This window comes from Penicilliopsis zonata (assembly GCF_001890105.1).
Source record: "Penicilliopsis zonata CBS 506.65 unplaced genomic scaffold ASPZOscaffold_4, whole genome shotgun sequence".
NCBI lineage: Eukaryota > Fungi > Ascomycota > Eurotiomycetes > Eurotiales > Aspergillaceae > Penicilliopsis > Penicilliopsis zonata.
This window is the reverse complement of record NW_019208914.1, coordinates 992,596-1,015,013: the sequence shown is the minus strand read 5'-3', so window position 1 is coordinate 1,015,013 and position 22,418 is coordinate 992,596. Positions and strand designations below refer to the sequence as shown.

Sequence of the window (22,418 nt, the reverse complement as noted above, 5' to 3'; positions counted from 1 at the left end):
CACCATGTCTAACGAGCAAATCGGACCCTGGAGGACTGCTGCCAATGGCCACCTGACGAAAGACGCCAATGGCGATGCGAAAACAGATCCTCTGAGGTGGCGATTGCTCGATGACCGCGGTCGCCAAACCTGGCATTATCTCGAGTCTGACGAGGAATTAGCGAAGTGGCCACAATCGGTAGCTGACAAGTATTTTCTTGGTCTCCCTACGGTATGTTGCTTGTTACCATGCTTTATAAAGATGGCTGCTGAACCGTATCTCAGGAACTCCCGGAATTGCCAGCTGCCAAGTCTCCCCTACAAGGCGCAGCGAATGGCCTGGAGTTCTTCTCTAAACTGCAGCTCCCGCCAGGAAACTGGGGATGTGAATATGGCGGGCCCATGTTTCTTCTTCCGGGGATTATCATCACATACTACGTGACTAATACCCCGATCCCGCCAGAGTATGCCACCGAGATTATTCGGTACCTCTTCGCGCGTCAGAACCCAGACGATGGCGGCTGGGGCCTTCATATCGAAGGCCATAGCTCTGTCTTCGGTACGACGTTGAACTATGTGACCTTGCGCCTAGTTGGGGCTGGTGAAGACGATCCACGCATGATCAAGGCCCGGGGTCTTTTGCACAAATTCGGTGGTGCCATCTACGGCCCTCACTGGGCCAAATTCTGGCTCAGTGTTCTGGGTGTGATGGAATGGGACTGCGTGAACCCCGTTCCCCCAGAGCTTTGGTATGCCTGTTGTGGGGATAGATATCGCGTTGTTCTGTTGCTAACGCGTCCAGGCTTCTCCCGGACTGGGTGCCATTTGCTCCATGGCGCTGGTGGATTCATATCCGCCAAGTCTATCTACCGATGTCTTATCTATGGTCGAAGAAGTTCACCCATCCTTTGACCCCTCTCACCAGACAGCTTCGACAGGAGCTGTACGTACAGCCATACGACTCGATTAATTTTGCTGCGCACCGGAACTCCATACACGAAGCGGATAACTACTACCCCAAGACATGGCTGCTTAACTCTCTTAACAGTGTGTTGGTCAATGTTTGGAATCCCTACCTTCGACTCCCTTCCATCGTCAAGCGAGCGGAAGAGTGGGCGTGGGAGTTGATCCGCATGGAAGACGAGAACACGGATTACTCGGGGCTGGCGCCCGTAAGCAATCCAATGAACATGGTGGCTTGCTATCTTCATGATGGTCCAGATAGCTATTCAGTCCGTCGTCATCGGGAGAGACTCCATGACTACATGTGGATGAAAGACGAAGGCATGCTCGTAAATGGAACAAACGGCGTCCAGGTTTGGGATACGGCATTCATCACACAATCCATTGTTGTGGCAGGGTTTGCAGACGATCCGAAATGGCGTCCCATGCTCACCAAGGCTCTGGAGTTTCTAGAAGATCATCAGCTGCGAGAAAACGTCCCTGACCAAGAAAAATGCTATCGTCAGCACCGAAAGGGAGCCTGGCCTTTCAGCAACAAGGACCAGGGATATACCGTCAGCGACTGCACAGCAGAGGGTTTGCGATCAACCATTCAACTTCAAGAAATATACAAGTTTCCTAAACTGATCTCGGATGAGCGTCTGAAGGATAGTGTGGACTGTCTGTTACTCATGCAGAATCCGTCTGGTGGATACAGCGAGTATGAAATCACTCGCGGTTCAAAGATGCTTGAATGGCTGAACGCTGCCGAAGTCTTTGGCGGTATCATGATCAGTTACGATCACCCCGAATGCACAACTGCCTCAATCACTGCGCTTTCGCTTTTTAGTAAATTCTACCCCGATTATCGCGCCGATGAGATCAAGGTTGCCAAGGAGAAAGCTGTGCAGTTCATGAAGCGGATTCAACGTCCCGATGGAAGCTGGTATGGCTCGTGGGGGATCTGCTTCACCTATGCTGCCATGTTCACCCTGGAGAGTCTCGCCAGCGTCGGCGAGACATACGAAACAAGCGATAACTCCCGTCGGGGCTGCGACTTCCTCCTATCAAAGCAGATGGAGGACGGCGGTTGGGGAGAGTCGTACCTCAGCAGCGAAACCCACATCTACACCCACCATGAAAAGTCACAGGTGGTCCACACGGCCTGGGCATGCCTGGCACTCATGGAGGCTGGATACCCCCACAAAGAGCCTCTTCGCAAAGGTATGAAGCTGTTGATGTCGCGCCAGCAGCCGAATGGCGAGTGGCTTCAGGAGGCTATCGAGGGAGTCTTCAACCAGTCTTGGTACGTCTATGGTTCTTTCATTGTCATAACAAGCAAAATGCTAACCAGCCCGCCTAGCATGATTTCGTACCCTAACTACAAGTTCTACTGGCCCATTCGAGCACTGGGTCTCTACGCCAGGAAATTCGGCAACGAGGATCTCTTCTAGACAGTACCTCGGTGGGCGACTTTTGATATTCCTCCTCTTACATTGTATAATAATAATAATCATAATCATATCAATAGCATTAAGAAAAATTTAGAGTCTCTCCTTCTCCCCAGACATCATTTGTGGTGATTCATATTTAATAGTCTACATTTATTGATAATCACGTGGCAGCTTGAAGAGCTTCTCCGCAAAGCTTCAGAAAGCAATAGAATCATTCTACAAATATTATACCGTTCCACGCTGCATGGACAATTCACCTATTTAGCTCTCTCTACATATATATATCACTCCATTCTCGAGTTATAGGGTTGAAAAACCACCGATTCTGCTATTTTCAGCCTGCTAATTCTAAATTGAAAGTTATACTACCGAGTTCGATTCTACTACCCCTCACCATGAACTCCGCATCGCAGGGTGAGAAGGCCCTGGCCAACTCCGACATTCCTAGCGCCATCCGATTCTTCACTCAGGCTCTCATCGAGCTTCCTCGTGCCCCATCCTACTATATCAAGAGAGCGACTGCGCATTCCCGTCTCAAGTCCGCCGACGGCGGACCCGATTCCCCCGCTGCGCTTCGGGATGCCGAAATCGCACTGGCTCTCGCCCGGGAACGCGGCAAACGAGAACTTATTCTATCGGCGCAGATGAGGCGTGGTGTGGCACTTTTCCAGCTCGAACGATACGGAGATGCGGCATTCGTGTTCAAGACCATCCAGGATAAAACGGGCGGGGATCAGGAACCCCAGGATCGATCTGCAAGTGTGCAGAGTGCCATGGCAAACGCAGGTGCGGGTGGACGCACCCCGAAAAACGGCTATGAACAAGAACTCCCAATTTGGATTCTCAAGACGAAGGGGAAGCTGAGCAAGCTTGAAGAAGGGGACGAGAAGGCTACCGTCACGGTGGCGGAGTATCCCAGTGATATCCGGATTCCTACAGAGAAGGATCTGAAGAAGGAGTTGGAGGCTTTGGACTCGGGGAAAAAGGGCGTCGAAGAGAGTGCAAACAGCGGGACGCAAGGCTCCACTGGTAGTCGGGAGAAGAGGGACGACGGTGCTACTGATGACTACAAAGCCCCCGTGCCTTCAGCATCACCAGCCGCAAAAATGTCGAGTGCTCCCGCTCAAAGCAATGTGCGGCATGAATTCTACCAATCTCATGATTCGGTTGTCGTGACTCTATACGCGAAGGGGGTGCCAAAGGAAAGCGTGGATGTCGATCTGAAAGATGATTCAGTGAGTACCTGCGCCTTGTAACCTACTTGTTCCTCTTCCATCTTCAGGAAAAAATGCTAATAAGGTTCAAGATTTCTCTGCAATTCCCTCTCTCAACCGGTGCAGAATATGCTTTCAACCTTGACCCCTTGTTCGCACCGATAGATACCTCTGCCTCCAAGGTTACTGTGATGTCCACGAAGATTGAAATTTCTCTGCGCAAAAAGACCCCGGGCCAGAAATGGTCTGCTTTGGAAGCTTCTGCCACGGCTCCGAAACTCTCTAGTCTGCAATCAGCGCAGGATGCTGCACCATCGGCCAAGGCGCCTGCTGCTGCTGCTGCTGCGCCTGTTTACCCTACGTCGTCTCGTCATGGGGCCAAGGATTGGGATAAGCTTGCATCAACGCTGACGGGGAAGAAGAAGTCATCCAAAACGAAGAACAAAAATGCTACCAAACCCCGCGGCAGCGACGAAGCCGGGAACGAGTCCGACGGGGCAGACTCTGTCGACTCGGACGCTGGCGGTGCCGACCCCGTGGACTCGTTCTTCAAGAAGTTATACGCGAATGCCGATCCGGACACTCGCCGGGCGATGATCAAGAGCTTCACCGAGAGTCAGGGGACTGCGTTGAGCACCAACTGGTCGGAGGTAGAGAAGGGGAAGGTTGATGTCCGGCCCCCCAGCGAGTAGCAGGATTGCATACAGTATCACATCTATGAATAGCGCAGTATTTTCATTTGCCTAGCTGTCCAAGACTATGACATTGCTGCTCAATATATATATTCATGCTTCGTTTGTAGTATGCTCTACCTGGTGGGAGCCCGACTTTATTGATCCAGCGGGTATTGCTCGGGAAAACACGGAGCCGCCCACGATATGAATATCTTCATCCGGGACTGTATATATCCAGGTCTCACCGTACAATTTCCAGCTATTCCCGGTCTAAGGTTCTCTTCTCCCTCTCTCTTATCTTCTCTCCACAATATGGCTATAACCAACACACCGTCACCATCAACTACTATCCCAACAACAACAACAACAACCCAAAGACAACCCATCTACACCCCCGAAGAGGTTCCACATATCAAATCCGCCAAACGTCTAACCCGCATCCGAACGAAACAGCTCCTCCGCGCTGCAGGACGGGAATACGACGACCCTCCTCCACGCCCTGCGCCAGGAGACTGTTGCGGGAGTGCGTGTGATCCGTGTGTGATGGATCTGTGGCGTGAGGAGATGACTTGTTGGAGGGAACGGTGGGGGATTGAGAGTAAGGAATCTGGCAAGAACATGAAACTTGATTGGTAGATAGAGATAGATATATATGCGTGTATGTAGTGTCTAGCGTAATTTCTAAAAAATGTATATGATAATCTTCTAATGTTAAGCTGTTCATCCCCTTGTGTCTTCGCTGCTCACTTCGCTAAGGTCATTATCTCTGTACAGGAAAAATTGGACAAAGATAGCCATATCAAGGAAGAACGTGCCCAGACTCCCCACCAGCCACGATAGGTTCACCAGGACGTACCGGGCGTAGAGAGTCGATGCTTCGCCTGGCTGGCAGTGTTTCTTCCCCTGGATACAAGGCGGCGAGTAGGCTAGAATGGAGAGCACGTAGGTCAGGTTGCCGATGCAGGCGAACAGGAAAAAGAGTAAGGAGACGCCCTCGGTGGATTTGCGACGGAAATTGAGCAAGAGCTGTGGAAGGCGGGATCCCAGATACAGGACTGCGCAAAGGTAACCAAACACTTGGCCGAGAGGGTCCATGTCTAGACTTGGGGAAGAAGAAGAGGATGGATGTTTCGTAGTACTTGTGTTCGCCTGTTCGGTCCGCTTGCCGTGGTGCTTGGCGTTTGACGGGCTAACGTACCAGCCCAGCACGCCCGCGGCACAAACTAGCAAAATGGCAGTGATATTGAAGAGCGCGGCCTGCAGGGTAGAAACCGCACGCGAGGGACGTGCCGCTTTGGTGGCCGGCGAATCAATAAACGGGGTGGCGGGGGAGAGATGCGTCCCGTCAACGGAGGGGTTGAGGATACTATCCCGGAACGAAGTGGCAGAGTGCCGGCGTTGAGTGGACAGCAGGGCTGTGATTTCGGAGACGGGCGCTGCACCGGTGGTCTCATGAGGGGCTTGAACTCCGGCTTCAACACCAACATCACCGCGACTTTCAGCCCCATTGACGGGGGTAGGGACTTCATCACGCAGAGTGAATCCCCGATAGTAGAAGCATTGACCCAGCAACACGATATCAGCCAGGGTATAGTATACAGCCAGAATAATCATCGTGGGAAGCACGCCTTGCAGCACGGCGCCCAGGATGTTAAACACATCGCCCGCCAGCCAGACAACTAGGAAAAGCAGAGACAGTCCATCTGCCGATCCGCGACGGAAGTTCTCGATGATCTGCGGCGAGAAGACGACAACCCAGCAGGCGATGGAAATTGACCTACCCATTAGCAACATTCTAGAAAGTTTCAATAGGATCTAATATAACTCACCCGCAAATCCCGCTCAGGGCCTCGATGTCGAGATTACCCGCCTGCGGGGGGAACATGGCGTATACTGCAGTAGTACCTGGTTATGCAAGGTACGCAGTCGAAGGCTGCAGACGCAGAGGATCTTAGCAAGTGACAATCTGATTGAAATCACACAGGAGAAAATTTATCTCCACGCGATCATGCCGATATAACTCGAAACGAGAAAATCGTCAAAGAAAATGTCCGGATGACGTTAGAAGAATTCAGTGAGTCACGTGATTGTCCTTGGAAATCCGGGGAACGCTAGCCGCTTTTGGCACTAAATAGAAAAGGACCCTTGGAAACTTCAAGCTTGGAAGAGAGGGTTCTTATATAGAGAAAGAAGTCTAGACTGATATTTGAAGCTTGGTAAGTCTCAGGTGGAAAGTTCTAAAGGTCTGCTAATTCTCATTCCATCACTATGCAGCAGTGTTCATCAGCTCGATAAGCTTGTCTTGCATATCACAGAAGATATTAATCGCCTGCAGCGATTAGCTTGGCCTTCGATTCCATGTGTGCAAACTACCTACCTGGGTGAGCTTTCCTTCGCTAGCCCCATCCAGATCTCTAGTGACGGCGAGGCGGTATCGACTTTCGTCATTTATGAAAGATGTTTCGAAGTCATGCAGAACGGGAGATGCGTCAAATAACGATGGAACACTGTTTGTAGATGCCGATCCAGCCAGTTGCTCCAGGAGACCGGGGGCAATGGTGATATGATCGACCCCAGCTAGCTGTAAGATCTCATCGGTGGAGGTTAAGCTCGCGGGGAGGACCTGAGTCTTTGCTTTAATCCTGCGGTAGTAATGCTGGATGTCGAAACAGAGGGGGAGGAGCTTGTTTGGGTCGACAAAGCTAGAGTATGTTATTAGTTTTTGAAAGGGAAATGTTTACTACAGGCTATGTGACTTACCCAGGCTCGAAATGCACCTTTAGCTGGTTCACGTACGGAGCAATGTAGGTACATCCAACTTCTGCAGCTAGTATCGCCTGTTCCATAGTGAAAAGGGTGGTGGCCAGGGTGCGAACGCCTGCGAGCTCTAGAGTTCGACACGCCATTAGACCTTCCCAGGTGCTGGGAATCTTGATACAGATTCTTGAGGTATCGAAACCAGGCTGCAGGTGTTGAAAGAGCTTAACAATCCCTATAGTAATGAGCAGGTGACTACCAGCCGGGTAACTCTGGACATACTCAACGCATTTACCACAGTACTTTCTGTGGAGTATGACTCGTACGGGTTTGTCTGAATGTGGACGCAGCCCTTGATAAGGGGAGCTATCCCTAAAGCCAGTTTCACCATCTTGAGGGTTAGGATATGAAGACTGTAATCGACGTCTAGGGAGGGTCCATACAGCGATTTCAATTGCCAGATTCTCTCGACTGATTGCAGGAAATTTCGGAAGAAGAGCCTCTGCATCCTTCATTGACGACTTGACCAGCTCCGCGTTCTGAGGTTTCGAGAGCTCGAAGAACGCAATTGCCTGTTGAACCAACCCAGCTCAGACGTGAACCAGATGAATCATGACAAGAAAACGTACCTGATTAGATGTACAGTCCTGGAACGGACCATATTTCTTCGCAACTAGCCCTGTTAGTGACAATCTAGCCACCAGATCTCTTGGGTACTACCCTCGACATCCATTGTATCGCAATCGACAACTGTGCGTGTCCGAAGAGTATCCAGCGCTGATGTGGAGGCCATGATGTCGACGCTGTAAGAAAGAAAGGATTGGCTAGAAATCCCCGACGATGGAAGAGATGAAAAAGCGAAGATGGAGGACAGAAAAGAGAGAGAGAGAGAGAGAGAGAGAGAGAGAAGAGGGGGCATGAGGGGAAGTGAGGGATCAGTGACAACGGCAAATTATTAGGCAGCTTTGCCGGGGGCTGCAGATCGACCAATGCTGAGTTGCCAAAGGAATACTATCATTATTAACAGTACTATGAATCAATGCTTGATTTTCAGCTGGGATGTGGAATGATGGCTATTTCTGGCTCATGGTATGGCCCGGAGTATCTAACTGAATGACCGATGGTGTATGCTTTTTTATCAACGCCGCAAAAGAAGAAGAGTATAGCCGGAAGTAGAATCATGCTGTGGTATCTATTTCGCCCCCGCCTGGCTGTTCAGCCAGGCTTCGTGGGCCTTCTTCTGTCTCTCCCAGTCCTTGCGCAGCTTCTTGGCCCGGCTTTTAGTGATTTCCTCGCCTGCCGCATCCTTGGTCGGGATGCCGTCTGCGTCCCACGCGCTGTACTCGCTCGTCCGGAACATTTCCAGATGGCTCTGCTTTCCTTTCTCGAGCCTCTTCAGGGCTTCCTTCTCCTTGTTCTCCTTCTCGATCTGTTTCTGACGCGCGCGCTCTGCCTTCTCTTCCCGCGCTTGGATCAGATCTCGCGTCACTGGACGGACCAGCGCCGGCAGGTTGTCGCGGTCTTCGAGATAGATTCCGATGTCGAAGAGATCTACGTCACGGAGCTGGTCGCAGAGCGCCAAAACTTCCTTGTTGAGAGTATCAGACGACTCAAGCGCCGAAATCTTGACTCGGAAATCCGACAGAACGGTAGCATAGGGCTTGGCCGACTCGGTCACCGTCTGGTCAGGAACGGATCCACTGTCAACGATCGTCTTGATTTGATCGGCAGAGATGCCAGCCTTGTCCCGCGCGGCTTGCCGCAACGAGTCCCGCATTGCGGACAGAGGTAACAGGAATGGCTTCGCTTCCTCGGGCACGTCAATACCGGTCCAGCCGATCTCCGTGCTGTCGACGGTTGCCGAGCCGTTGAGACCGAAGGTGTTGACCATCAGCGTCACCCATCGCGCAATTGCTTCCACATCGGAGGTATTTACAGCAGACTTGTCGGCGCTGTTGTAGCTGGTAATGAGCTCCGAGATGGTGTACATGACTCCAGGAGTGTTGAAGGAGTCGCACAAGTTTTCATGGACAGTCGTCTTGGCGGCTTCCAAAGCCCCAGCCAGAGAACGATCCGATCCACCGGGCCCTTGCAAGGCCGCCGGGTCCTTCATCTTGAGGAAGAAGTTATTCACCTTATCCTCCCACGCGTTTCCAGCGTTGACCAGGTCTTCCGTGATCTCTACCCCTTCCTTCCAACCACCGAGCAGAAAGATAATCCGAAGGCTACGGGAAGTCCAATCCTTGCGGTCAAGAGCTTCCCGGATGGTGGTGAAGTTCTTGAGACTCTTCGACATCTTCGAACCTTGGATGGACAGATGCCCGATGTGCAAGAAATAGTTGACCCACTGGCTACCGTGGGAGTGAGGCTGCGCCCAGTACGCTTCGCTCTGTGCCAGCTCGTTGTCGTGATGCGGGAAGGCCAGATCGATTCCACCCGAGTGGATGTCCAACTGCTTGCCCAGCTTGGCACTTGCCATTGCAGAGCACTCGATGTGCCACCCGGGGCGACCTTTACCCCAGGCACTCGTCCATCTGGGCTCCCCAGGCTTCGAAGCCTTCCAGAGGGCAAAATCGGACGGTGAGCGTTTCTCTGTGACCTTGGCAGTCAATGCCCCCTCGCCTTCAGACACCAGTTTCTTATCCGATCGACTCCAGGGTTCGAGACGTGCGTACGGGTGGCCGGCGGCCTCGAAGGCCTCGATATCGAAGTAGACGGACCCATCGGAGGTAACATATCCAAACTTGTTTTCGACGATTTTGGCGACGAAATCGACAATCTCGGGGCAGAATTCGGTCACCCTGGTCAGCTCATCGGGGCGCAGGATGTTCAGGTCGTCCATATCTTGCATGAAGCTCTCTTCGCATTTCTTGGTCAGCTTAGAGAAGATTGCGTAGTTCTCTGCATCAATGGATGACCCCTTGAGAGAGTCCAAATACGGATGCAGCAGATCCTGGGCGCTGGTGTAGAAGGTTTCGGAAAAGCCTGCGGGCAAGGCCGAGCCGCTCTCCGCCTGTGCGATCACCTTGGCCGCCGAGGCTACCGTCTTGATATGCATCTTCGCCTTCGCTTCATCGTCTCCCGCCTTCTCGTTCCCCGGTAGCGGTCCTCCGTTGAACACAATCGCATACACCTTCTCGACCTCAGTTTGGAACTGGGCAGGGGCCAAACTCGAGTCCAACAAGCCCAGGTTCTTCTTCAGATACGCAGTATACGCGCCCTTGGCCACTTCGAGAACCTCCGCATCGATCGTCGGGTGTGCCGCCACGAACTCGGCAAACAGGTGCTGCTGGCGTGCTCGCAGAATGATCTATATACGGGCCGAGTGTCAGCCACAAAACAAACGCTTCTCAAAAGCCACCACGATCGGCCGCTCTCAAATCACCTTGTCGTCAATATCCGTGATGTTCATAACAAAGTTGACGTTGAACTTGAAGTAATCGCGCATGATCCGACGGATGATATCCGTGGTGAGATAGTTGCGGGCATGGCCGAGATGCGAGTCGTCATACGGAGTCGGACCGCACGCATACCAGGTGACCTTCTTGCCCGCCGGGTCGAGGGGCACAAACGGCGTCTTGGAGCGCGTCAGCGAGTTGAAGATCTTCAGCGGCGGCAGCTGCGCGCTGGTCTCTGCAGAGACGGCGGGCGCCCGCCAGGGCGGCTGTTGGCGCGCAGTGGCCATGGATCTGGATCTGAACGAGGAATGCAACAACCGGGGGCTCGAGAGACGCAGCGAACGGGTGGCGAAGGACCGCGAGAGAGTGAGGGGCATCAAGGAGAAGATCAGCCTTCGCCGGAAACACAAAGAGGGACAGAAGGAGGGGCAGCCTCAGGTGACTCAGGAACAGCCAGGCTCAGAACGGGAGCTCACGTGGTTTTGGCGTCCCATTCTGGCTAGACCCGGCGGCACGTGTATGGCTAGCCCTAAGCCCTAAGTACAGCCCTTATCGGGGCGTCGATCCAACTTTTCTTTGGCAGCTGCAACAGCCCGAGATTGACAGCCTGACAGCCTGACAGCTTCGACAACCCGAGTGCTTGAGCACGGAGCGATTAGGCTGAATTATCGGTATCGACCATGCCCTCCCCATTTTTTACGCCGGGCACCCGGTCACAAGCAGATCAAGTCGCGCTGCTGCACCTGCGCAGAGACCAGACCATCCCGACCGTGCTACAGATCCACGATGACAAGAACCTGGGCTACGACGAAGGGAAGGTGACGAACACGCGGTTTGGGTCGTTCCCACACAGTACGTTACTAGGCCAGCCCTGGGGGTCGCAGATTGCTGCTTCCAAGGTCGATACCGGGTCTCGCGGACGCCGACCCCCCACGCAAACCCAGACATCCACGCCGACAGAGACACAAACACAGACGCAGTTGAAGCGCAAGGCAGAGGACTCGCCGACGGTGACGGATGACGCTCGCCCGACGCCCAAGGCCGCCGTTGCGGCAGCCAGTGGCTACTTGCATCTCCTGTATCCGACCCCGGAGTCGTGGACCGCGTCGTTGCCGCACCGTACTCAGGTGGTCTACACGCCGGACTACAGCTATATTCTGCACCGGCTGCGCGCGCGGCCGGGATGTACCATTCTGGAGGCCGGAGCGGGTAGCGGCTCTTTCACACATGCGGCCGCGCGGGCCGTGTTCAACGGATACCCTTCGTCGGAGGAATCTCTTGATGAAGACCAGCAGCAGCAGCAGCCGAGCAAGAAACGCCGCCTGGGCAAGGTGTGCAGTTTCGAGTTCCATGCGCAGCGGGTGGAGCGGGTGCGTGACGAGCTCGTCCAGCACGGCCTGCAGGGTGTCGTGCACGCGACTCACCGCGACGTCTACGGCGACGGCTTCCTGCTCGACGGGGCCTCGCCTCACGCCAATGCCATCTTCCTCGACCTTCCGGCACCGTGGCTCGCGCTGAAACACTTGACCCGTCGCCCTGTGGAGGGGGGGAATCCCGTCTCGCCGCTGGACCCGTCCACCCCGGTGTACATCTGCACATTCTCGCCCTGCCTGGAACAGGCGCAGAAGACCATCAGCACTCTCCGCCAGCTGGGCTGGGTGGCCATCGAGATGGTCGAGGTGCAGCACCGCCGTCTCGAGATCCGTCGCGAGCGCTACGGTCTCGACGCCCGTGGTGTCCGCGGGGCCGTCGTCTTCCCCAAATCCGTCGACGAGGCAATTGGCAAGCTCCGCGCGTCGGACCGGGGCGGTCGATTCAGGAATCACAAGGATGATTCTATCGATACAGAAACACCTCCCGCTGTCAATACCACCACCATCACCGCTAATACTACCACCACCACTACTACTACTATTACTACACAGAATACCCCGGTGTATAATCTCGGGCGGGTGGTTCACCGCACCGAAGCCGATCTCAAAACACATACCTCCTACCTCGTGTTTGCCGTGCTGCCACGCGAATGGAGCGAAGCAGACGAGGCGAAATGCCGCGCCAAGTGGCCTTCGTCCTGTGTCGTTGATTCAAAACCCTTCCCTGCGAAGAGCAAGAAGCAGCTGAAGCGCGAGGAGAAGGCGAAGCGGGACGAGGAGAGAAGGAAAAACGAATAGTGTACGCAGTCCACTGGCACTCAAGTAAATAATATAATGTATCTATGTACTAGCTATGTACTACCTCTATAAATTATTCTCTGCCTTGAACTTATCCCACGCCTCGTTCAGCGTGCCAAACACCGCGCCGGCAATCATGCGTTGTTCCGTAGTAGCCGTTGTAGGGATCTATACATTTAGAAAACGACCTTGAACGATTAAAGTAAAGGAGGAAGGAAATTTACCTTGTCAGGATGCACCTTGGCGATGCCTTTCATGTACTGGATCTTGACTTTATTCGGTAAAATAAGTTCCGACATGTTGACCTTCTTCCACCCGGCCTCGGCCCAGAGCACCGTGTCCAGACTCCCCAGCAGAGCACGGAGATTGTCCTGTTTCCCTCCCTTCCAGGCAGCAAGCCGGGCGTCGACGCTCTCCGACAGGGCGAATTTCTCCTCGTCCAGTCGCTCGGCGGCGTCGTTCGCGGCGCGCAGCCGGTTGACGGCTTCGAAGTTGCTTGCGGATGATCCGCCGCTGAGATCGGCGAGGGCAGACTTTTTTGGTGTAGGTTTCTTCGGTGGTGCAGGTCGTGATGATGGAGTTGGGGCTGGGCTTGGTGCGATCCCCGCTGCTTTCTCGCAACGGTTGCGTCCCTGGATGCTCGTGCTGCCGCCGTGTCCGGCCTCGACGGCGAGCCGCCAGGCCTTGGCTGCGTCGGCCCAGCGCTCGAGCTGTTCGAGAGCTTCGGCTTTACGCATCAGCGCCTTGCCGTAGAAGTCACGCATGGGTTTGCTGGGCTCGCCGGAGCCGAGCTCGATGCTCTCGGCCTCGCCCTTGGCCGGCCCGATCAGGGTGAGGATTGTGTCCGCGTCGTCGATGGCGGTCTTGGGCTCACCGATCTTCAGCGCCGTCATGGCCCGGTTGCTGCGGATGATGATCGTGATCGGGTGTTGGTCTGGGAGCATGCCCAGCGCATTTGAAAATGCCTCGTGCGCCGCAGCGTAGTCGCCCCGCTTGTATGCTTCCGTGCCCTTTTCCCGGAGTCGATGCGTCGATGCCAGCGCGGAGGAAGAGACATCAGGAATCACCCGAGGCGGAGCTTTAGCCTTGGGGCGGGTCGGAAGAGCTGCTGCGGCGGCGGCTGCCGTCACAGGAGTCCGTGACCGCGTCGTTGGTGGAGGAGCCGACGACTCGAACAGATCCACTTGGGGGTTAGATGGTGCAGCAATGGCCGCAGCAGGACTGGCCTTTTTCCTCCGAGCAGGGCTCACGTATGCCTGTGCCGATTGCTCTTCGACAGCGTTCCGCGAGACGCGAGATCGAGGGTCACTCGTGTCTCTGAAAGGTTGTGGTTGCTGCTGCTGCTGCTGCTGCTGCTGCTGCTGTTGTTGTTGCTGCATAAAAGCAGGTGACTGCATACGCCTCTCAGGCCCTGCAGGTGAGAAGTTCCGGGAACGAGAGTCCGGTGATGGCCGAGATTCGGCCTTTGGACGGGCAGGATGATGCGGTCGGCCGTCTCCTGAGTCAAGAAGAAGAGCTTCATGCGTGAATCCACTTGGCGTTTCTTGCTGTTGGCGAATCGAGGGAGTAGTGCGAGATTCCCGCGTCGGGGGTGGCTGTGGTCGTGTCTCATGAGTTGCCATTGAGGCGTCTCTCATCCACCGAGGCTGGTTCGAGTCATGTTCGGCACTGAGTTCGTTGACAACCTGCTGGACCCTTTTGCTGCCTTGTTTCCACAGGGAATTGGCAGTCTTCAAGAAATTGTTTCCAAACGTGGCGGCCGTCTGGTTCGGGTCCTTCCCTGGCGCAGCCGCCTCCTCCTCTCTCATCCACGACGGTGAATTGCGGTTTCTCACCTGGCTGCGCTCCCTGCTGCGCTCCGGACGCTCGTTTCCAAAATGCTCATCTACCGTAGTCCGTTCTCTGGTTTTCTGTCGGGATTCTGTATGTGCCTGGGTCAGCAGCCAGCCGACGGCGGCCTGGACATCCGTGCCGGACTCTGTTGTTTTCAGGGCCTGTTGTGCCTTTTCAGCAGGGAACCCCATATCTACCAGCTCAGCAATGGCACGATCTACCCCATTCGATGGCTGTTGTCGAGGCGGACTGTTTTCCGTGCCCCGAGACTCCCGTTCCGCGGGGGAGTGCTGCTCCCGTCGTGCGAACTCCGACACTGGCTTGCTGAGATCGCCGAGGAAGTCGATGTCGTCATCCTGCTGAGCAGTGCGAGACACTGTTTGCGAGGGTGCTGGTTTCGATTTCAGTTGATTCAAACCAAACGGGTCATCATCCTGGTCCGGAAACGACAGCTCGACCTCCTGACGCAGCGACGACGATCCATTGTGTTGCTGTTCCCTATGCGGAGACGGGGTAGCGCGTGGAATAGGGAAGTTTGTCGAAGCATCCACGGGGGCGGAGGCGTTGAAGGCTGCAAGGAGGTCGTCGTCATCGTCGTTGGGCGACTGGGAGGATAGGGGAGGGGGGGGAGGAGGGGCAGGGGAGGTGGGCGTCTTCTTCTGCTCGAATTGGTCCCAGAACTGACTGTTCTGGGCTCCGAACTGGGCATCCAGCTGTCTCCGCTTCTCTGCCTCCTGTCTCCGCTGCTCCTCCTGTAGCCTCTTCTGCTGCTCCTGCAGCGAGAGGTTCTTGGTGGCGGCCGCTGAGCCGGCGAAATTGACCAGATTGGCGAAGCTGTCGCTGGCCGGGGTCGCTGGTTTCGAGGGTGGGTTTGACGCAGGGCCTGAAGAGTAGGAAATCGGGGTGGATCGGCCTGAGGTGCTGTTGTTGCTCTTGTTGTTGTTGGGATTAGTATTACCTGGTGTGGTGGTGGCAGCCGTGAGGCGTACGTTCGGGAAGAGCAGGCCAGAATTCATCGGCGGCGGCTTGCGAGACTCGGTCGCACTGGTGGAAGACCAGCTCAGGCCGTTCAGATCATCCATGGCCACGTAGCTTCTCTTGTTGGTCCGGATCGAAAGGCTTCGGGGAGTCAGAGGGGGAGGGGCTGCAGCGGACGGATCAGGACGAGGATCGGAAGGAGGGAAAGACAACTGGCCATGTCACCCCCCAGTGCACGGGCTAGCGGACTGCGAGAATGGAGGAGGGACGAACGGTCAGCGAGGCTGCCAGGCTGTTGGGAGTCGATCGGCGCCTTGATGGAGATCTCAATAATTCGAACGAGGCGCCTGCGTGTGAAGCTGTCGTCGTTTCATACGCGGGACTGCACGTGACGACGAGGCTGAACACAGTGAACAGTGAACAGTGAGAGAGTAGACTTGGCTATAGCTTCCAAGAGAAATATAGAGATAGTTATTGTAATTAATCAATAGAGAGATAGTTACTGTAGTAGTTAATTAATAGAGAGATAGTTACTGCAGTATTTAATTATTATGAATGAATCTATAGCTATTCTCTATCTGGGGTTATAGTATCTAGATATCTGGTCAATTATATATTTACTGCGTATTATATTTTACTTTTTACTCTTCAAGAGTTCTCATAATTAATTCTTGATTATTATAAATATATCTAATGCAATTTATTCTGTGTTTGTATTAAGCTGACTGTCTAGTCTGACAACAGTCAACTTTCTCATAACCAGCCAACTGCTCCTACAGCTTCGAATTGAGAACTAACCAACTAATCAATTAACCAGGACTCAATTAACTAACTGATAGTTAATTGAAGAGAATGACCAATGCCCTTCTAGACCTCCCTAACGAACTCCTCCACGCCATCGCCGCGCAGCTAGCGGAAGCCGATCTCAACGCCTTGCACCAGACCAACCGGCGGCTCTTCCGTCTGCTCGACGCGTATCGGGACCGCTTCAACGCGCAGCAACACGAGGGATCTGCCCCTGTTCTGGGCCGTTCTACACGGCCACGAGGGCGCAGCTCGCAAATCCATCACGGCGGGGCGGTCTCTGACTCCCTCTCGATGGCCGTTTACATGGACACGCACCGATTTCACGGGTCGAGACGCCATTGGAAATCGCGGTCAGCAGAGGCGATGCGTCGATGGTGAAGACCCTGCTGGAGTGTCGGGCATATTCCAGCCGAGAAGAAGAGGCGAGGGGGATGGCGGTTGTGGCGGCGGCCAAGGGGCATGTCGACGTGCTTCATGTGCTGATTGAGCACTGTGGGAAGACACAGGCGGTCATCGAACACCGCGAGTCCATCTGGGGGGACGCGCTGAACACAGGAGGATTTACCGTGACGCCTCTCCTGACCGCGGTGGAACACGGCCACGTACACGTGGCGAAGGTGCTGCTCCAGGAGTACGGGGCCGATATTGAGGCGAGAGGATGGCAGGGCAAGACCCTCCCCCCCCTGGTGCACGGCGGCCGGGAGGGGGTTTCCAGAACCGGGGCGGCTTCTAGTGGCTCGGGGAGCAAGATGTGGACGTGCTGGTGGCCCGATCGCCGCTGTTCCACGCCGCGCAGTACGGGCAGTTCGACGTGGTCGAGTTTCTTCTGCTCGAGTGTGGCGCGAGGACGGGCAACTGCTGCGGCCGGTCGGGGGAGACGCCGCTTTACTACGCGGTGCGTGCGGGCCGACGGGATCTCGTCCGCTTACTCCTGCAGCAACAGGAACAAGAGGGAGATGAGGCTATTCCCGATCCTCGCAGTCTGTACCATGCCATCTCGCACTGGAAGGAGAAGCACGACCTCGCCCGCCTGCTGCTGGAACACGGGGCGGGCCCAAAACACAGGCGACCTATTGGCACTAACGGTACGCCGGCGGCTGCCCGCCACGGCGGCGGAGCTGCTGCTAGACTACGGGGCGGAGGGGGATGTGTACACACGCGGCGGACGCCCGTTCTTCCTTGTGGCCATGGGGTTGCGGTATTGGGGGGGTGGTGGAGAGGCTCAGAAGGAGAGTACCAAGTATTGAATGAGGTTATTCAGTAAGATACGGAGTAATATATGTACGGAGTAGTATACCATATAACTACTATGTAGTACATAGCTATCTGTACCTGCTTAGACCTTGTACCTGACTACTTTCTACTAGTAACTAGTCACCACTAATACTATGGATCGTCTAACCGACGGTTCGTCCCAGATAAATGATTGATTCGTCGAGTCGGACTAACAGGACTGTTGAGGGGCCGGGGAAGCGGTCCGATGGTTCCACCACAATAGAACAAACAATAGAGAAGAATAGAATAGAGAAGAAGAGATGGAATAGACAATAGAATTAGGAATAAATGCAGAGTAGGAATAAGTAATTAAGTGTTAAGAAATAAAGATTAAATGCAGTCACTAGAATTCAATCTGAGTGATAGATTATTAGGTAGTTAATTAATCTATACTATTCAAAAGACTTGTCTGGCCAACGGCGTCTGTGTCCCTTGCAGTAGAATTAGATAGCCGAGTGCACGTGCTCAGGAGGTGTACTCCATAAGTATTAAGTCCTCAAGGTAGAGTGGTACATATTCCTGTAGTACTGTTGTCTACCTAAGATACCTAGCAGCTAGTTATGTATGGAGTACTCTGTTGTACTCTGTACTCTGTACATAGGTACTACATGGTCATACTATGTGACCTATCAATGTCTATATAATAGTTATCTAGTTATATCCAAGAACAATATAGTATGTACTCCGTAAATGAAGAACTAGTCCGTGCTGACCTGAGCTGAGGCCATGGAAACAGAATCGAAGCATATCGGGCTTTCTTGCTAAGAAGAATACAAAACAATAGTATACAGTACTACAATAGGTACCTACCTAGGTACCTGGTAAGTACCTAACCTACAGTACCTAGTAGGTACAGGCACTATTTAAATTACCAGGTACTAAGGTTACCAGGTATACCAGGTAACTCAATTACTAATATTACCGTAATGGAGGGTCCGCCCCGCTGAAAATTACCCAGAGTCTAGAAGAGCACTGGAACGGTAGGGAGGGGACAGTCTGACGAGTAAATAAACACATAATAATCAATAGTTATTACTTAGGAGTGAGTTACTGTACGAAAAAAGTAAATACTACATAATACTAAATTCAATACTAAACTAGACTCGAACTAGAGAATTAATCGTGAAGAGTATTGGATTCGTATTAGTGTTAGCATTCAGAGTCTTACTCCTGCAGCAAAACTCCCGCCCCCCCTCTCGAAAGACCTCCTGATTCTTTCCCTCCCACCCTCATATACCCAGCCATATCCATCCCTCGATCCGTGTCTACAAGGCCAGACCGAGTATATACAACCAGTATATACCGAGTATATACCAGAGATATACTCACCATGGGTCTCTTCAAGCGCAAAGACTCGAAAAACTCCATCCAGAGCGACCGGGACGAGCAGGACTCCTTCGTCTCCGCCAACAGCGCCCGCACCTCCAATGCCTCGCTGCGCTCCCCCGGCTACAAGCCCGGCAACATGCCTGCTCCCATCCCAGAGTTGCCAGTGACCAGACCTCCAGACCCGGCTCTCGACCCCGCCGCCTATCTGCGCAGCATCCACGCCGTCCGTGAACGGTCGCGCATCATCCTGCGCCGGGCGAAACGCAACCAGCTCGCCCACTTTGACGTCGACATGTCCAAGTTTGTCGCCACGGCTTCTTACGTCGTCTCCATCATCAAGGTAGAGAAATGAAGAGAAAGAAGAAGAAGAAGAAGAAGAAGAAGAAGGAACACTATCATTTGTGTGCGTGGTCTGACAGTACAACAACAAATAGAGAGATTACGCCCCCGATTATCATACCATCCCCCCCCATGGCCGCTGGCAGCACTTTGACGTCGGCGGTCGCCCCCGTGTGAACCAGCTGCTGCAGTCGTGGCCCAGCACCATCGATGCCCTGGAACGGACCCGTCGCCTCATCGACCTGTTTGTCGTCTCCGTCCTGCTCGATGCCGGTGCGGGGAACTCGTGGTCCTATAAGTCCAAGGAATCCGGCAAATTCTACTCCCGCAGCGAGGGGCTGGCCGTCGCCTCCATCGAAATGTTCAAGACCGGTCTCTTCAGCAGCGACCCCACCGAGCCCTGCCAGGTCGATGGTGCCGGTCTCAGGAAGATCACCGTCGACGTCCTCGCCAAGGGGCTGCAGCATTCCGAGCAGAACCCGCTGGCTGGCATCGAGGGCCGCGCCGGCCTGCTCGTCCGCCTGTCCGAAGCTCTCAACAACCAGGAGCTGTTTGGCGTCGACGCCCGGCCTGGAAACATGCTAGGTAATCCTTCTTTCCCCATCCCCTTCCTTTGCATTGTTTTCTCTCCATGTACACAATCACTCATGATTAGACTACCTCCTGTCGCACCCCTCAACCTTGGCCTCCTCGGTCCCCATCATCCATGTCACGACGCTGTGGTCCGTGCTGATGGAGGGCTTCGCCTCCATCTGGCCTCCCTCGCGTACCCAGATCGATGGTGTCTCCATCGGTGACGCCTGGGTCTGCTCCGACCTGCCTCGGTCCCCCCCCGCGCAGCCGTGGGAGAGCATCGTCCCCTTCCACAAGCTAACCCAATGGCTGTGCTACTCGCTCATGACCCCGATGTCGAAGCTGCTGAGCATCCATTTCGCCGGCGCCGAGCTGCTCACAGGCCTCCCCGAGTACCGCAACGGCGGTCTGCTCATCGACTGCGGCCTCCTCACCCTCAAGGACTACGACATGGAGCGCGGCATCCAGGCTTACCACGAGAACGCCCAGCTCAAGGGCCAGCGCAGCATGGAGGTCGTCCCCTTGTTCACCGCCGACGACGACGTCATCGTCGAATGGCGCGCCGTCACCGTCGGTCTCCTCGACGAGCTGCTCGACGAGGTCAACTCCCAGATTGGCCTGTGTGGCCCCGACCAGCTCTCCCTCGCTCAGATGCTGGAGGCTGGTACATGGAAGGTATGACTGCTTCTATCTCTCTGCCTTTTAATATCCGCCACTAATCGAACCAGGGCGGCCGTGAGATTGCCGAAGTCTCGAGACCTAATACCAAGGAGCCCCCGATCATGATCTGCTCCGACGGCACCGTCTTCTAAGCTAAGGGTGGCTCTTATGATCTGATGACACTTTATCCTTTCCTTCACCATCTTCCCTTTTCCTTTCCCCCCCCCCTTCACTTCGTGTATCTTCTCTTTCAGTCCATGACCTCTCCCTTCATTCTCATGGTATTCTTATTCTTCTCTACTCTTTTCTTTCTTCTGTTCTTTTTCTTCCCTTTCTTCTCTTTTGTCTTCTCTTCCCATTTTCTTCTTCTCCTTTATCCCTCTATTCACGTCTTCTCTCTCTTCTTCCTTTCCTCTCCCTTTTCCTTCCTTTATTACTCTCTTCTATCTTATATCCTTGTCTTGTCCTCCTCTTTGTTTCCTTTTCTTCCTTTCCTCTTCTTCTCCTCTCCTCTTCTCTTCTCTTCAGGACTCCTCCTTTATGCATTCTACTACCCTTTGATCTAACCGATCATTTCTGTATTGACATTGAGTGGATTGATGACCAACGGCCACTTACAAAAAGATTTCTCTTAGAGCCCTTTAGACTGCTCTACCTTTTTAAGAATTGACTCAATTAAAGCAATTAAAACCAAAGATATCTGTAAACGCATGAGGCACATATTTTTTTTCTGGCTATTCTATGACGTCTGCACTCAGTGCACTCAGCAATGAGCACTGTATATAGAGCACGTGACTAAACCCGAGCTCCGGCTCCCGACCTCCCTAGGCACGCTTCTCCTTTCCCACTCCCACGTCCATCCAAGCTTCACACGAAGGCGCCCCAAACATGGACAGCCGCAAGAAAAAGAGAAAGGTGCTGCTGATGGGCAAGAGCGGGTCCGGGAAGTCGTCGATGCGCTCCATCATCTTCAGCAACTACGTGGCCAAGGACGTGCGGCGGCTCGGGGCAACGATTGACGTCGAGCACAGCCATGTGAAGTTCATGGGGAATTTGACTCTGAACCTATGGGATTGTGGGGGGTACGGCCCTTTTTTCTTCATTCTGGCATACCGGCTGATCATTTACTGATCGTTTCTAGGCAAGATGCGTTCATGGAAACGTACCTGGCGTCGCAGCGGGGCAACATCTTCTCGGACGTGGCGGTACTGATCTACGTGTTCGACATTGAATCGCGCGAGGTGGAGCGCGATCTAGACACGTACAGCGCGATCATCGAGGCGCTGCGCGAGTTCAGTCCCTCGGCATACGTGTTCTGCCTGGTACACAAGCTGGACCTGATCCAGGCGGAACACCGACAGCGGATCTACGAGGAACGGTCTGCGCTGATCCGCAGCCGGTCCGGGGATTTCTCCATCGACACCTTCGGCAGCAGTATCTGGGACCAAAGCCTGTACAAGGCGTGGGCGGGGATCGTGCACAAGCTCATCCCGAACCTGACGGTGATCGAGCGGTTCCTCTCGGCGTTTGCGGCACGCATCGACGCCGAGGAAGTCATCCTCTTCGAGCGCTCCACCTTCCTCACCGTTACCTCCGTCGCGTCCGAAACGGGCCTCTTCAACCCCATCTACGACCGCCACGAACGTCTCTCAAATATCATGAAGGCCTTTAAACACTGCGCCGCCCGCAACACGCACACAACCCCGGCCTCCGCCAGCTTTCTCGTCATGCACACCAAAACCCCGCAGTTCAATGTCTTCCTCGGCCGCTTCACGGATAATACCTATATCTTTGTCGTCCTGCCCCCGGGCGAGGCCGCGTACAACTGCGCCGTCCTGAACACCATGCTCGCGCGCGAGGGCTTCGCCAAGGCTGCCGCCTCCGGCTCCGGTGAAGGGTTTCCCCTAGAAGATAAGGCTTAAGAGTTTCCGCTCGTTGACATGGCTTTCTGTATGCGTTTTAGATACCCAATTATTTCTTATTTGAACAGTAAAGTAGCAGCAGTGGAGGCTACTTCTAACCTATAGACTCTTAT

General features: G+C 54.0%; 10 protein-coding genes across 10 annotated transcripts; 6 read left to right on the top strand and 4 right to left on the bottom strand.

Moving 5' to 3' along the window:
• Nucleotides 1-4: 4 nt before the first annotated feature.
• Nucleotides 5-4,281, top strand: ASPZODRAFT_150681 (hypothetical protein; the record flags this gene model as incomplete). The annotated part of the gene is made up of 5 exons (XM_022725649.1): nucleotides 5-211; nucleotides 265-728; nucleotides 782-2,227; nucleotides 2,749-3,610; nucleotides 3,682-4,281. 5 exons carry the CDS (start codon nucleotides 5-7, stop codon nucleotides 4,279-4,281), a joined length of 3,579 nt encoding a protein of 1,192 aa, XP_022582965.1.
• Nucleotides 4,282-4,575: 294 nt separating this feature from the next.
• On the top strand, nucleotides 4,576-4,899 carry ASPZODRAFT_14591 (hypothetical protein; the record flags this gene model as incomplete). Its single annotated transcript, XM_022725126.1, has 1 exon — nucleotides 4,576-4,899. One exon carries the CDS (start codon nucleotides 4,576-4,578, stop codon nucleotides 4,897-4,899), a length of 324 nt encoding a protein of 107 aa, XP_022582964.1.
• An 84-nt stretch (nucleotides 4,900-4,983) lies between these two features.
• ASPZODRAFT_14590 (hypothetical protein) lies at nucleotides 4,984-6,148 on the bottom strand (the record flags this gene model as incomplete). Its single annotated transcript, XM_022725123.1, has 2 exons — nucleotides 4,984-6,040; nucleotides 6,093-6,148. 2 exons carry the CDS (start codon nucleotides 6,146-6,148, stop codon nucleotides 4,984-4,986), a joined length of 1,113 nt encoding a protein of 370 aa, XP_022582963.1.
• A 381-nt stretch (nucleotides 6,149-6,529) lies between these two features.
• Nucleotides 6,530-7,813, bottom strand: ASPZODRAFT_62478 (hypothetical protein; the record flags this gene model as incomplete). The annotated part of the gene is made up of 7 exons (XM_022729077.1): nucleotides 6,530-6,592; nucleotides 6,641-6,965; nucleotides 7,024-7,255; nucleotides 7,303-7,411; nucleotides 7,464-7,592; nucleotides 7,650-7,693; nucleotides 7,741-7,813. 7 exons carry the CDS (start codon nucleotides 7,811-7,813, stop codon nucleotides 6,530-6,532), a joined length of 975 nt encoding a protein of 324 aa, XP_022582962.1.
• A 399-nt stretch (nucleotides 7,814-8,212) lies between these two features.
• Nucleotides 8,213-10,705, bottom strand: ASPZODRAFT_61591 (hypothetical protein; the record flags this gene model as incomplete). Its single annotated transcript, XM_022728999.1, has 2 exons — nucleotides 8,213-10,330; nucleotides 10,406-10,705. 2 exons carry the CDS (start codon nucleotides 10,703-10,705, stop codon nucleotides 8,213-8,215), a joined length of 2,418 nt encoding a protein of 805 aa, XP_022582961.1.
• Nucleotides 10,706-11,005: 300 nt separating this feature from the next.
• Nucleotides 11,006-12,677, top strand: ASPZODRAFT_130477 (hypothetical protein). Its single transcript, XM_022722515.1, has one exon. The coding sequence runs from the start codon at nucleotides 11,099-11,101 to the stop codon at nucleotides 12,587-12,589; it is 1,491 nt and encodes a 496-aa protein (XP_022582960.1). The 5' UTR covers nucleotides 11,006-11,098; the 3' UTR covers nucleotides 12,590-12,677.
• On the bottom strand, nucleotides 12,593-15,843 carry ASPZODRAFT_130476 (hypothetical protein). Its single transcript, XM_022722514.1, has 2 exons — nucleotides 12,814-15,843; nucleotides 12,593-12,757 (listed from the first exon to the last, which is right to left on the bottom strand). The coding sequence occupies exons 1-2, from the start codon at nucleotides 15,502-15,504 to the stop codon at nucleotides 12,656-12,658; spliced, it is 2,793 nt and encodes a 930-aa protein (XP_022582959.1). The 5' UTR covers nucleotides 15,505-15,843; the 3' UTR covers nucleotides 12,593-12,655.
• Nucleotides 15,844-16,252: 409 nt separating this feature from the next.
• ASPZODRAFT_24079 (hypothetical protein) lies at nucleotides 16,253-17,582 on the top strand (the record flags this gene model as incomplete). Its single annotated transcript, XM_022727957.1, has 2 exons — nucleotides 16,253-16,480; nucleotides 16,540-17,582. 2 exons carry the CDS (start codon nucleotides 16,253-16,255, stop codon nucleotides 17,452-17,454), a joined length of 1,143 nt encoding a protein of 380 aa, XP_022582958.1. The 3' UTR covers nucleotides 17,455-17,582.
• Nucleotides 17,583-18,717: 1,135 nt separating this feature from the next.
• On the top strand, nucleotides 18,718-20,714 carry ASPZODRAFT_93088 (hypothetical protein). Its single transcript, XM_022730462.1, has 4 exons — nucleotides 18,718-19,151; nucleotides 19,246-19,735; nucleotides 19,806-20,398; nucleotides 20,452-20,714. Exons 1-4 carry the CDS (start codon nucleotides 18,813-18,815, stop codon nucleotides 20,533-20,535), a joined length of 1,506 nt encoding a protein of 501 aa, XP_022582957.1. The 5' UTR covers nucleotides 18,718-18,812; the 3' UTR covers nucleotides 20,536-20,714.
• Nucleotides 20,715-21,263: 549 nt separating this feature from the next.
• ASPZODRAFT_130472 (hypothetical protein) lies at nucleotides 21,264-22,382 on the top strand. The gene is made up of 2 exons (XM_022722512.1): nucleotides 21,264-21,465; nucleotides 21,525-22,382. The coding sequence occupies exons 1-2, from the start codon at nucleotides 21,272-21,274 to the stop codon at nucleotides 22,303-22,305; spliced, it is 975 nt and encodes a 324-aa protein (XP_022582956.1). The 5' UTR covers nucleotides 21,264-21,271; the 3' UTR covers nucleotides 22,306-22,382.
• Nucleotides 22,383-22,418: the final 36 nt, after the last annotated feature.